The sequence below is a fragment of the Polyodon spathula genome, chromosome 8 (assembly GCF_017654505.1).
Source record: "Polyodon spathula isolate WHYD16114869_AA chromosome 8, ASM1765450v1, whole genome shotgun sequence".
Taxonomy (NCBI): Eukaryota; Metazoa; Chordata; class Actinopteri; order Acipenseriformes; family Polyodontidae; genus Polyodon; species Polyodon spathula.
In genome coordinates this window covers 11,212,917-11,227,739 of record NC_054541.1, presented here as the reverse complement: position 1 = coordinate 11,227,739, position 14,823 = coordinate 11,212,917, and the positions used below count along the sequence as shown (strand labels likewise).

The following is a 14,823-nucleotide window of genomic DNA, read 5'->3' as shown; positions in this document are numbered from 1 at the left end:
AGCAGATTAAGACAAGAGTGGACCCCAGCATTGCACAGCAGTTAACATGAGCTGAATTAGGCATCTGAGCTTGGACACACCATGCATCACTCATTCATTCAGTTCACTTACAATCAGGAATCAAGACCAAAAATGGAATCAAGCTGCGTACTGCAAGTAATTAGTGCCCACTAATTCCAGCGAATCAAAGGGTCCAGATGGCAATACTTCTGCCCTCTTTCTGAAGGGATTGTTACAACAGTGGGAACCTCTCTGAACAGTCTGGCATATCCCATTATAGAACTGTGCATGCATTTTATGCATTGTTAACAGAACACACAGCTATATTACAAAAACACACACATTTCCTAATGCGGTGCACCAGTTAAAAGTTTAACATAACTTAACATGCACTGCAGTGTTTTATCAAATAGGAAAAACTAAGTGTTAATTATTAATGATTTTTAAAAATAACAACTTGGGTGCCTAATTTAAAAATGTGGTCCGTACATGCTTTAAGACTGTAAAATTATTTATTTTTAACTTTCTATAAACTTACTGTAGGTTTCGTATTGATTTTTTATTTTTTTTTTGACTAGTATATATTTAATGCTAAGTAATCCAACTTTTTTTTTTTTTATCAGTTGGCCTACGAAGCAACCAGCTGTGACAGCTTTTGAAGTCTCTTTGCTGTTGTTCAGAGTAAACAGATGCTACGTGCAAGATGGAAACTCTTTTACTCAGATCTTTCCGAATCAATGAGGACAGGAATTAATCAGCTCATTTAAAAACACTTATTTAAAATGGGACCCCAAGGAATCATTTTAATGAAGCTGTTTTTCAAACACATCACCATCTGACTTTAAGAACTAAAATCCCTTGGAATATAAACAATAGAAAAAAGATACAGCCCACAGTTCAGTCTTTGATCTATCCTCAGTGGTGGTGTTTGTACAGAGATTAGCCCTTACAACATCTGCCAACAGTCTTTATAAAAAAGGAACTGCTTTTAAGATGCAATAAGCATCTAATGATAAACAAAGTTTAGCACTGCTGAAACAGATCTATATATAAAAAACACTCCTATTATCCAAGGCCACAAACTGCACTTAATGACATTAGATTACAATTCCACCCACCCATTTGGATACCCTATCCCAGAAGATAAGCAGTACTCTTGGGTACCATAATGAGTTGCTTTAATTAAGGCAATTACCTAAAGTTTGAAGTCCTTTCCAAAGCCTTCAGGCTCACCGGACAAGCTTCATTGAAGCTGCTCATTGCAGAGGCCTTTGTAAACAAGTGGACAAGCCGATGTGTCCAGCATCACGCCCGACTGCATGCGGCTCTCAGATTTTACCAGTAATTATCACCAGGTCAAAGTGCGTTGAACTGGATTTGAACTGTCAACATTCCACTCATCAAACCACAGCCAGAGGCCAGGGTCCCCTAAAACAACAACACCGGCTTCTGTCCTTCACAGCGGGCATCACCAAGGGCTTTACAGAACACTGAAGACACCTAACTGAGCCACATCTGGACCGCCAAGGAAAACAAACAAACAAACACATTGAGAGTCCAGTTCTAAAAAAAAAAATTTAAAAAAGGGTAGCTTTAATATCCCTGGGTGTACAGTTTCACAGTGTAGGAGCAGAGTAATAAGAGCCATCACCCAGACAAGTAGCTGGCATCGCTGAAAGAATATCCAACAGAATGGCAGATTTCTTCATGTAGCCACTTGTTTTAAGGCCCTACAACTATTCTGCAAAGTCACAACATTTTACAGAAGGAATAAAGATGCCAGGCTTGGAGCACCTCAGCCATTAAAAGATCCATTAAAGCAAGTATGAATCTTGTGAAAACTCTAACAGCTCAAAAAAGTCTTTTTAAGCATGGTATGTAAAATGCCAAGGGGGACCTTATTTAAATTTATTAAAACTGTATTAGTATTTAGATCCACCTCTGTTTAGATCAACTGAATAGATCTTGTGCAAAACAAACTCTCAGCCACCCCCATTCTTACTGTTAGAGAGTACAAAACAAGGTTAATCTAGGCAGAGACAGTGAGCCCACAGATATGCAAGAAATCGACTGAAGATAATCCTTGCCCATTAAACAGCCTTTAAAATAATTCAGCCATGTGAAGGGGGAGAGGTGGGTAGGTGGTTCATGCTGTGACTCAGGGCTCTTGCAATGTCTGGTAGGGCAGGCAGGCACAGAATGGGCAGACAGGGATCACACAGACTCCCTATTCAGTTAGAGACACCTGCACAGTGAAACACCTCCCACAGCGACAGGGGAATGAAGTAGCTGGCACTTTCAGTGAAGCTTCAGCTTTAAAACCAGCCCTCTTGGGCGCATCACTTTTTGTCTGAACAGGAACTTTGATACAAAGTTAATGAATATTTCCTATACTGTACTAGTTTGTACATCAATCTGTACTCATACTAATTATGTTGCTCTTCCTAGCAGGGTTCATGCTTACCGAAACATGGGGGAAAGATATGTTTTGCCATTTCATTCAGTGCAATCGTGATAATGGGTTTGAAGAGGTGATCCTGTTTATAGGGTTAACTGTGATAACAAACATTAGCTTTTAAGACCTCAAAAGTCTCTTCTTCAGGTTAAATGGAAATCTAAAAGGAACAGAGGCACATTTGCATTTCAGAAGAACTGAGAGGGCACACAATCTCACTCAACTCCGTAACTGACCAATAACCAACCTCCCCACCAAACACATGAATAATACTCAGTATACAACACAGTAACCATGTGTTTCATAAATGAACTATAAAAGAAGAATATCAGCTAAGGAATTAAAAAAGACAATCAATTACATTCAGAGGAGCATTTTTTCCCCCTAAGTAATTTCAAAGCAAATACAATGTCACTGGGTTTAACACATAAGAGAAACTTTACCAAATTCTGTTTGCAAATTATCATAAAAGACAACGGGTCATATTTTCCAAGAGTTTACTCCAGTCTTTAATGAACTCCTTTTCTTGAAATGATTCCTGTTGGCTTTGCTAAACTAGTACTGAACCCCTCCATCATGAAATGGCAAGTATCTTCACCTCTCTCGGGTTGTTTGTTTCTCAGTATTGTTGGATTTTCATTTTTCATAAAAGACTGGATTAAATGCTTTGAATATATGGCCCAATTAGTCTACTGAAAACCACCACCATGCTCCCAATTTGCAGTGTGAGAATGAAACACCCCTCTGCTGTTTTCAGCTGGCAATCTTGGAAGGCTTACCACTTCTTTTCTTCACTTCTTATTTGTAGGAGTGTTGGTGGGGTGGGGGGGGGTCGCACTTATCCCAGGGACACTGTGGCCTTTGTCTTTGAGGTCCGAATAAGCCCTGGGACTTGGCAGAATACACACAATTCAATCATGCAATTCAGCCACCGATTCAAAAGCCCTCTCCACTCTGAATATGCTTTATTGAGGAAAATAAAAGGGGGCTCTCTCTTTGAAATATTTTATTAATGTTATCTGTTTCAGCTCTATGATGTCTACCAATATCTTCCGTGTCAACAAACATCAAGCAGAAAGCTAAATGATGTTCTGATTTGCTTGAAAGGAAAGGTTATAGAAGGCCAGATTCCTATTGAAAAAGGACAGAAACTGGTTTGTGTCAAAAGTTATACTGCTCTCTATCAAGGTTAAGCTATACCACACTTGAATGAAATCTGGCAAATAATTAGTAATCTAATCTCTCTCTCTCTCTCTCTCTCTCTCTCTCTCTCTCTCTCTCTCTCTCTCTATATATATATATATATATATATATATATATATATATATATATATATATATATATATATATATATATATAAAGGAATGAGCGGTTATCCCATCAGAACTGTTTTGACATCTTTTCAAACAACCAATCAGCACCGTCTTTGCTCCCCATGGTGGCAACGCCTTCATTGACAGTGTTTTGGCTGGTGTTCAACTCTAAGGGTCACAAGCACAGCCCTCATTTTCCAGTAAAACATTTTAAAAACAGATTCAGAGCTGCTTTATCGCCTGCATTATTTCCTTATTGTATGGTGCTGTGCATTATCTGTACCCCTAACACACACCTGCATTAGCAAATGGAGTCAAAGTCTTGGGTTTAGCATGAAGCAGGTTATTACTCCATACACACCACCTCTGTTTGATTGCCACCACAGATAAAGTTCCTCTCACAGTTTTCTTGATCATCCATTTATACAGAAAATACAAAACTGGAAACGGTAAGTGACCCAAGATGGATAAAGTGCGACGATTACCAGAGACCAAAAAACAAACAAACACATAACCAGCAGTATAAAAACCATGGAACAGGATTCAAGGGGGAAAACCAATAAAGTACCTTAATAACTATACCTGCATTGCACACTGGGGAGGAAGGAATCCAAAATTGGGACTAAAATGCATAAATTCAATCAACACAGTAATACAAATCATGGACTTGTAGTAGCAGCATCCCCAGTTTAGTTTACAATTATACTGTGTTCCTAAAAAGCAGACTGAAAAGCATCATTACTTTTTTCTGTTTCTGTTGTTCAGTCGGTATGTTTCAGTGCCTAGTTTGTGGTGCAGGTTATGAACAGTACTTCAGTGATGGTAGGTGTCTGTGGCTCCGCCTTAATAAACATGTTAACAGATATCCTTGTATATTAAGGATCTACAAATCGGCAACTCTTTCCAAGGGAAACAGAGCAGCTCACACCTGCAGTGTTTGATGCCACTGACCCAAAACGCAGCTTGTGCACTCCTGCAGTAAACAGGATTTGCATCATGCCGACCACAATGTTGCAAAGCAAACACTCGCATGATTTAAAAGATCAGTCAACCCCTCTAAAAACATCCAAGCAGCAGTGTGTGCTACAGTATATCTTAACATAGTAATCGGTGGTACAGCTGGCAAGCAGACATGGGCCAATACTGAAGCAATGATAGCCATAAAGCATTTAATTAACCACTGTGGTATGATTTAATTGTTTTATGTTTATTTTGATATCATGAAATACAAAAAAACGTATGCCACCACGGTTTTTCTGAGGATAAGTAACAAAAGGTCTGTTTATTTTTTGATAGGACTGCATTTGCTGTTTGTAGCTGAAACACACCAAATGTCTTATTTAAATTTCATTAATTATGAAGGAGGGACAAGAAGCAACATTGTTCAGCTAAGCTGTGGCATTTACTGTGCTGGTCAGTTGTCAATGGTGAGGGAGCCAAGTTTCAACTTGGACTGAAAGCTGTGGAAAACAGCTGTGCGTTACCAGAGCAATGGGTTACTGGCTCTTACTTTAACTGGTTGGTTCCAAACCAATGTTGTCTGCCTTGGTACAAAAGGTGAACAATATACAACTTTAAACTTTCAGACACAGACACTCACCATAACATACAATTGCATTGTTTTTATCATAATGGAAATCAATGAATCAATCACGGAATTTAACCCATGTATAAACCCTTGTTGCACCGCGTACTGCTCTGAAGGGCTGTGTAGTATCCTAAAAGACTAAACTTGTATAATGGTAACTACAGCCCCATTTCTAATGGCAGGACAACCACCTCCTCATTACAATCCAGGCATGAGTTTTTAAACCCTTTAGGGGAGAGAGTATAGTGTAAGATATTAAACAGCAATGACTGCTATCCAAATGAACTGGTGCACATGTTTCAACACAATCTCCTAAATAAAAACAGCTCTTCACAGACACACTGCAGATCCCCTTGAGTTCCTAGTTTGAGGTTTTCCTCTTGGTCAGTACGTCTCCAGTATATTCTCATTTGCATAATCCAAACGTTTCCTCGAATGCCTTCATCAATGGGATCCAATGGCAAACTCAACGAGTAAAAGGACACCTTCAATGTGCAACAGTAAATATGGCTGAACATTATCAGTATGTGTTTAACTACCTTGTCGCGCACTGGCAGTTAGTTTATTATTAACTACACAAACAGCATTTAGTGATAATCACATCTGGTATAAAGACTAAGCTAACACAGCGAAATCAATGTTAAAGAATGGTGTAAAAATTGTCACCTACGTGGAAGGTCAAATATACCAGTCCATTCATGTATGTATGTATGTATTCAGCACATGTATTACACAAATATTTCAAATAAAACTTATAGAAAATTAATAATTATTGCACTCACTCTGTCCCAGGCTTTCAAGCAAGATTACTTGTACACATTACTTATTCATCTTTCTTTCTGGGATCAAGGCTGTTTGCTTGTTTAAAAAAAGGGGACAAAGTGTTAAACCAGTGCCTACTGTTGGTTATTTGACAATAGTTCGGATTACAAATCCAATACGAACCTCACTGCATAATCAGCAAAACATCTTCCCAAATAACATGCTTTTTGAAAAGATGACTGTTAATGAAGCAATGCTGAATCAAACTTTTTTTTTCATGTTTGAATATTCTTTCAAAACTTTATAAAGATTATTCAGATATTCTTGAAGTTTCAATGAGCTGGAAAACAAAAAGTATAATTGCTACCATACTTCAGTAAAGAAAATCTACCTGTTGCCCGATCAAAGTACCTTATAAAGAAAGAACATGTGTGCATTTCAGATGTCATTTTTGCATTTGTTTCCTTGTAGGATATCTTTTTCAATCAGTCTTTCAGAAATTCTGTTTATGAGCGAATACAAACATGGTCACGTTTGCAAGCAGTGTTGGTCTGGATATTCAAATGCTTGTCGCAGCACAAGAACGATGCAAATTGCAATCATGTGGTTTGAATGTGTGTTGAACACATGTTATTTAGGGAGTGTGGATAGGGTGCAAGTGTATAGAAGGATTACAGGTACGTGGATGCCCTGTGCATAACGATAGAACCATGCGTCTTACTGTTCTAGAATAAGCTGTGATCTTGTTTTCCGTTTGCACCTGAACCACATGAAAAATATTTTCAAACTACTTCAATAAGTTAGTCATCTCTACAGATCCACTACAGCGTGCAATTAAAGACAATCAAACAAATATTATCTTCTTATCTTAGGTGCCCTAGATTGCACTGCCCTTTAGTAGTGTAAGACAGGCTTCAACAGCAGAGTGGAAAGGCACACTAAAGTAGTTCTACAGTAATTTAAAACTCTGTTTATTTAAACCACACTCCTGGCATAATATACAGTAAGATCATAATCTACTTTAAATTAGTTTCTTTAGGTATTACTTCAGGAAATATAAGGGGAAAAAATCAAAAACATCTTCTGTGGAAGGTGACAAAGTCCAAGCTGCATGGCAGATAAAAACAAATAAAAACTAATAATTGAAATCAGTGATTTGATGACGCATAATTCATAACTAATACTTAAACGCTGCTGTGAATTCAGTTAAAAGGGACTTGCTTATTAAAAAAAAAAGAAGTTTGTAAACTTTTCATCAGTACTAGTTCTTTTAATATTTGCCAGACAGATAGATTGATCACCAGCCACTCCTTCTAAAACAGCAATATGTGTTATCTTTAAGAGCAGGTGCCACCTAGCATTCACACAGATAATTAAAACTTTAAAAATGCCTGTTACTAATGTGGAACTTTAAATTAAATTAGAAAGCTGTCTCGCATATCTTTCAAGCGTTCTCCTATCTGTGTTTGAATGGATACCCCCAAAGTTATTTCTAGTCAGGGGAGACAGACTGGCTAGTTTGGCTTATCATAGTTATTTAAAAATAAACCAAAGCAAAACAAAAGAAACACTTTTTTAAAAAGTCCCTCAGCACTTTAACTAACCAGCTATAGTTTAAAAATAAGAAAAAACAACATTTTACCATATTTGACAGGACAGAATTAAAACAGAAACAGCAGATGTTCTAGGAGAAAAAACAGTCTAGTTTCAATAAAAATGTATGAAAAAAAAAATGTTACCATCTTACATAGAGCAGTAAATATCCTGTAAAAAAGACATTTACCATCTGGATATATGCAAGTCCAGTTCAACAAATTACTGATAAAATTAGTTAAAAAAAAAAACTGCAGTTACCATCTTTCCTAAGGTGCCTGAGCAATTCCAGAGAAGCGTGTCATCTTTCGTTCGTTCTTTCTTTGGCAATGCAGCTGGTAATCCTGTCCTGAGGAATTCTCTAAAAGTTGCCCCCAGGGCTAGTTTAGCCTCCACTCTCCACTGATCAAAGCCCAGCACTGTGACACGGTCAAAGTGCTCTCAAGGAGCAGCAACTCAGGGTGCAAAGCAAGCTGACCTGGCCTGCCCCCATAGCTGTGGATCTGCTAGTCATTCACACACTGAGTTATCTGCACTGAGCGACTGCCTGCTTCTTTCTGCAGGAGGTATGGCCAGTATTGGAGGGAGGAAGAGAAGGAGAGAAGGAAAGGGAGGGGAAAGAGAAGCACTTTCCCTTTCAGAGGAAAGCCCCCTAAAAGGTTTGAGACTTATCTCAGCTGCAACTCCAGGCCTCTCAAATTGCAAAACATTTCCAGAGAGGCCAGTGATTCTTTTGCAGTGTGCATAACAGGTCCCCTGGGTCACTTTCACCACACTGAAGAGATTTGAAATCGTTACCGGGTGCTTGGATGGGTATCTTTGTTTCTTGCTCTCATGCACTGCCATTCATTCATTAGGTGACTATATGGCTCAGTGTTCAGCGGGACAGTTTTAGGATAGTTCAGGCTTTTCAACACACAACCCAATGCATTCTGGTAAATATAATCCTTCTCCTCTTAAAGGAAAGAATGGTACCTGAGACAGGTAAAACATACTAGAATGCACTGCCTTGTGAGTTGAAAAGCTAGAACTGTTCCAAACTGTCCCGCTGAACACGGAGCCACATGGTCACCTTATTCACTCATCAACCTTCAGAATCACCTTTCAAGAAACAAAACTCTGAACCAAATCATGATATCTAGTTTACAATGATGTTCTGGTACAATAAGCTCCCTCTTAATTCGACAGTAGCTGGGCCAGATTCACGTTAACAAACACGTTGTTTAAAGGCTGTTTTTTAAAAGGTGTTTCAAATATCTTAAAGGGTATTTCAGAAACTACAATTGTGCACGCACACGGTACTTCCTATGCAGTTATACATTATCTTGCAAATTTGCTTGCACAAACACAAGAGATCTGTACAGTAATACAACTGTTACTAGCTGTCCAGTTCACTTGAATATCTATTTACTGTCTTGCCTTGATTGTAAAATACAATCTCAAAATAAGACATTAAAAACACAAATAAAATGTATTTTTTAAAACATAACAAAGAAGAGGCTTTACAAACACTGGAGTGGGGGAAATAGCAAACTTATTTCAGTGCTGCTTGAAGCAAATTTAAAAGTAGATTTGCTCATGGCGAGAGGCATTTCCTGGTTAAAGCACCTAATGTAAACAGAAGTGTCCTCTATGAACTAATTTGTCTGCCATCTGTACAGCTGGAATACGTTTTCAATTACCTGCATTACTGTTGATCTGCCTCATCATGTTCATCCATTTATGTCTTTGGATACATGTCTGTTTTACTATTTTAACTGTCATTATAAAAGGAGGGACACATCAAGACCTAATCAATTCCACAATTCCACTTTAATGAGTGCAGATCCCCTGGGCAGTTTCTACTAAGTAAGGGAGAAGATATTGGATAGTAATAAGAAGCATGGAAACAGCTTGACTTTCTCTATATTCCTCTTCTTTCTGCATTGTATCTTTCTCAACTAGCTTTTGTAACCTAGTTCTTCCTAAAACTTACAACGCTGTTAGTCACCCTTCTGTTGCAGTACTCAACAGAAATGAACTATTAAGCAAGCAAAAGTCAATATCTGATTAATACTGCTTTGATTAATACTGCTTACATGCTTCTGGCAAATGCATTGACTGCCCTGGAGCGTCTGAATAACCTTAAACAAATCACCACAGATTCTCCAGATCTGAATTCCTTTTGTCAGTGCATTTATTACAGTACTAGATCCCATTTCTGATTGGAGCAAGCCCTGTACCTTGATCACTATTGGCCACTTGTGTCGGTTTGAGAGCAATAGAGCACACAAGCCTGGTTGGTGCTGTTAACAAGAACCTCCTGTCTTCCAGTATCCTGCAAGGACACCAAAATACATAAAACACCATGTGCCCTCACAAGAGTACAGTCAATGGAAATGCCTCTCAAAATAACAAAAAGAGGCGGTAACCTCAGAAAAATAAATCACCCAAATCATTTGTTTAATTTTTTCATCATTATTCATCATTATTTTATTTTTTTATTTTTGTTCTGCTTTAACAAAAACCTTGTCAATAATCACTTCCTTTCAAAAGGCAATTTAACTTGCAAGGGGAATCCTAAATTACACAAACAAAAGGCAGAGGTCAGCCGGATTGAGCACATGTTGGTTCTGCTTTATTTCTGAGACTGTGCTTGAATCCTCCAGGAGAGAATGAATGGATGTAAACATGTTGGAGGAATGTCAAGCAGTGTAACAGTAAAGCTCATCACCCCCACGATGGGTTGTGACTGATTTAAGGATCATTAACAGCACTGGACCTGTGTCAGAATAAAGCCAGGCCCGGGGAACCAATGCAGATTAATGTTGTTATCTGCCCTTTTTCCTGCTCCAGTTGTTCTCAGAAAGCCACTTCACTCCTCCTTTTGCTAATCCTTTGGCAAATTCCACCCGGTATCTCTGTTCCGGTGCTCCCTGTACACTGTGTCAAGTTTACATGACAGGGAACCTCTTTGTGTGATTCGGTCCTCAAAAACTACAAGCAAACCATGGCAACAAAAAGCAAACTGCATTTATCAACTTCACCTGTTTATAAACCAGCGCACAACACAAACATGAAATGGCAGCAGTCACTTGATAATGAAATGGTGAGATAGGGATGATGATGTGGTATACCAGAACCCATAACTTTCACTATCTATTGTGTAGCATTTTCACCCATTCCAGGCTTTCCTAGGAGTTTGATTAGCCACAATGTATAGATAACAAGCTCAGGTGTGTCTTATTAAGCTCATAGTAAAACCATGAATGGCTCAAATTGCTATGCAATGGGAGTCCCTTCTCAATAACTTACATTAGAGGACCAGGCTGCTCTGTGCATTCTGGAACTTCTTTACTGCAAAAATGCCTTTGTCTTTCCCTGAAGACCTCCCTTTTAAAGATGTGTTGATTCATAGAAATGAAGGCACTGTAAATGTTTATAATTGAGTTGAGAATGGAGAGCAGGGGATATGAAAACAGACACAATATTTAAATACAGAATCCAGACAGGAATTCTTAAATAGATAAATCCCCCCACCCCCGACAGAAGTGTTGGTCTGGATGGTTGCCACGGCTACGCTGAGCGGCCTCTTCTTAAACCTTCAAGCTAATAATTATGGGACATGAATTATGCTGCCGGCCAATGAGAGCAAACAATTGTTAAGGTCAAAAGAAAATAATATGTCTGTCTGTTTGCCTAAATATTTATACAAGTTTACCAGTATTTTTTTTCTCATTTATTCTAATTAAAGAACCTATAGTTGCCCCCAGTATGTTTTCAATATATAAATCCGAAACTAAAAATGTACTACCAGAAAACAGTTTAGCCTTGTTGAGTCAATGACTTAAAAACTGTTCTACACACTCCCTCATTTCAGAAACTTTAACTTTAGAAATGAAGATTTGAAGATCATGCATTTGCCTCATTTTTGAGACGATACTGAAGTCCAGTACTGTATGAGGTAAATATGAGATGTTTCACTTATTCAGGCCAGAAGACTGATTCAAGATCATGGCCCAAAAAAAAAAAAAAGAAATGCAATTTTTCCTTTTTTTTGTTTTACACCAAATAAAGTAAATCTGTTCTTCACTGTTTGAACTGTTTTAATTAGAAGGATCTAACACACACACACACACACACACACACACACACACACACACACACACCAGTGGGTTTAATTATTTTAATGTAGAATGACAATAAACGTTTGCCATTAAATTAAAACAATCAGCTAGGCCAGCCCCAATAATGCTCTTCCGGCTGCCAAAGTCAGCGTGGAGAAGAGTGTTTATCAAGGAATAGTGGCTCATTGTTTGGTGGAAGGGAGCAAAGCCAAAGTCTGTAGCTCAGCTAAAAGAATTCCCTCGTTGCACATGCTCCTGCCTTCAAACACAGCGGACTCCAGGAGCACACAATGCTGACCATCACAGCCTGACTGCTACCTTTCACTATTTTCTTTTGAAACTCTCAGATATGCTGAATATATTTTGTTATACTTGACTACAAAAAGAAATTGCTAAAGAATATGATCTCAGGAGAGGGGAAATGCAGAACTAATGGGGATCTCTCTATTAATAACAGCCGTACTGCATGTGTGATGCAGCAAACCTTTCAAAAGGTAACTGTAGGAAACCATCCATCAAAAAGAGTGTCAAGTCCCTGAGAACACATTTCATTCAGCTGCTATAATGTTATTTCAACATCAGGACCCCTTTTAAGCAGTGAAAGCAGAAATAAAGACCCCATTAGCTGCCATGTAAAGGTTACAAGCCCAGTAGGAATGGTCCAATGATCTAATTGTCAATCAAAAGGGCTGTATGACTAAGTGTGAATGGAACAACAGCAGGTCTGGACAAACCTACTTGACTACAGGTCAGGCTCTTCCCAAACATGCTATAAACTGATCAAGGCTTAAAAAGGAGATATTCAGCCAATAATATCAATGACAGAGCGAGAGAGAGAGAGAGAGAGAGAGAGAGAGAGAGATCTAGTCAACCGTGGAGGCAAAGCAGGTTCAAGCATGGTCTCCATACATTGCTTTATCATTTCCGCAACAAACCTGAACAGAGAGAAGCCTGCATCCTCATCACTTAATACAGTGTCCTGTGACCAAAAACTAGCAAAAACGTCCCTCTAGAGGCCAAAGGTGATAAAACTATTGCCCTCGGAGGTCACTCAGCAGTTATTAGTCAAAACGCTACAGAAAACAGTTTTTCTGGCGGTCCCTTTTCCAACCCTCTGGGCCACAGCTTTCCACTATATGCCTCAACTCCATTGCTTAATTTTAAGGGGTGGTTAGGGAGTTTGTCAGGGTACGTTCTGTCCCCGGCCAACTACAGCAATGTTCATTCTGGTAGCAGCAGTGTGCTTGAGAAGAACAAAGACGGCTAGAAATGGGCAAGTAATTAGCCATCCATTATAGATTAAAGAATGAAAATAAACACTTGGCAACAATAACATGTTCAGACTGTAAAAGCCTTTCATCAGGCTCACACAAATTAACAAGAAAGAAAAACCCAAGGCGATACAAGGGAGGGGAAATTGCACGGAGGATCTCTCTGAAACACAGTGGCACATGCTATCCATCCAGAACACAACTCAACTCTCCAAAGTAATCCCAATGCAGCAGTGTCAAATGTTAGACAGACTTTTATAGCGCTGTAAAAACAAAACGAGAGCACAGGGAGCCCCTTAAACCAACCAGTCTTCCAGTGATCACCCCATCCTGATACCTCAGGACATTGCCTTCTCTACATGCGTGTGAATGAATGGAAAATCAATTTAACACGTCAGAAGGGAACACCTGGACCCGACATGCCGGCTGCCAGCACTGGCTCTTCACATGGTACTGGCTGTAATACTGCGCAGGGAAACTTAAAGATAGAGTGGAAAGGGATTAAAAAAATATTCTTCTCTTGCGCAACGGTCAATTAGGGATGTGCCTATGCTCGTATATTCCAAGAGTAATTGCCTTTAAGAAATTTGAAGTGGTTAGGCATTAAAAATGAAGTAAACCATTCCCTTGTTTACACAATTACAATCACTACCAGTTTGACAGTGTTATCTAATATAGAACCCGTCGTGATCAAACTAACTGAAACCCATTTACATTTTATAAGTGCTTGTGTCTAGCCTTCCTTCATCCTTTGGATATGAAAACCTTTATTTTTATATTTTGTTTTACTTTCCTGAGAAATGTGTGGGCACGGTGTCATCTCTGATTGCATCATCTCTGCAGTGAACTGTGGGATTGTAGTCCTGGGAAAGGTGTCATCTCAGATTAAACTCCGGTCAGGTTTTTGCTGGTTTTGCAGCATGTTTTTATTGTCAATTTACAGCTTTGGTATGGCAGTACACCAGTAAAGATGTTAGCACACCAGGTGAGGGGAAAAACTGACAGAATTGAGATTTTGAAGAGTGTTCTTTGAGATTCAGTGCAATTGTCAGCCGGGAAGCTTGTGCAGCTGTAAAAAGTGTTAAAATCAATAACCATATTAGTCTCACTCTCTAACCTTTGACGATGCAAAGAAGCTGGGGCTGCTGAAATGGTCCTTAGCAGCTACAGCATAGCAGCTACGAAACTTGAGGTACCTAAACGTCTTAAATATGTTTCATGAATACACGTGGGTAAGAATAGAGCAAGGATAGAGTGAAAGCTTTCCAAAATAAATTTGCAATGGTAATTGAGGGGCTAGTGAAACAGGTGTGAAACACAGCTAGGAAGTTAATGGAAGAAATGAACTAGAGTGGCTATCAGAGATTCCCTCAGTATGTCTGCTTAGCTGTCCGGGTGATGTCTTTTAATAATCTATTTGCTTTCTATATGTCCATAAGCAGAGGTCAGATTTTATCTCCTTCTGGTTGATAAAACTAAGGCACAACAGCTGTAGGTGATCAATAATGTAAAAATGTGTCTGTTCTGCATTGAGTTGCAAGTATGTTGGTTTGAATGTGGTTACTAACTGGGAATATTTTTTATTTTTATTTGTATTATTTGTTTTTTAGTAGATGCCTTTATCAAAGGCGACTTACCGAGACTAGGGTGTGTGAACTATGCATCAACTGCAGGGTCACTTACAACAACGTCTCACCCAAAAGACAGAGCACAAGGAGGTTAAGTGACTTGCTCA

The 14,823-nt window shown here is 38.8% G+C and overlaps 1 protein-coding gene across 1 annotated transcript in view; it reads right to left on the bottom strand.

Annotated features, from left to right (window-relative positions):
* LOC121319377 (uncharacterized protein KIAA1755-like) overlaps nucleotides 1-8,263 on the bottom strand; it is a 30,087-nt gene extending 21,824 nt beyond the window's left edge. The window contains exon 1 of the mRNA XM_041256762.1: nucleotides 7,973-8,263. Coding sequence (XP_041112696.1) covers nucleotides 7,973-7,975 — 3 coding nt within the window. The 5' untranslated portion in view covers nucleotides 7,976-8,263. The remainder of the gene's footprint in view (nucleotides 1-7,972) is intronic.
* Between the last annotated feature and the right edge of the window lie 6,560 nt (nucleotides 8,264-14,823).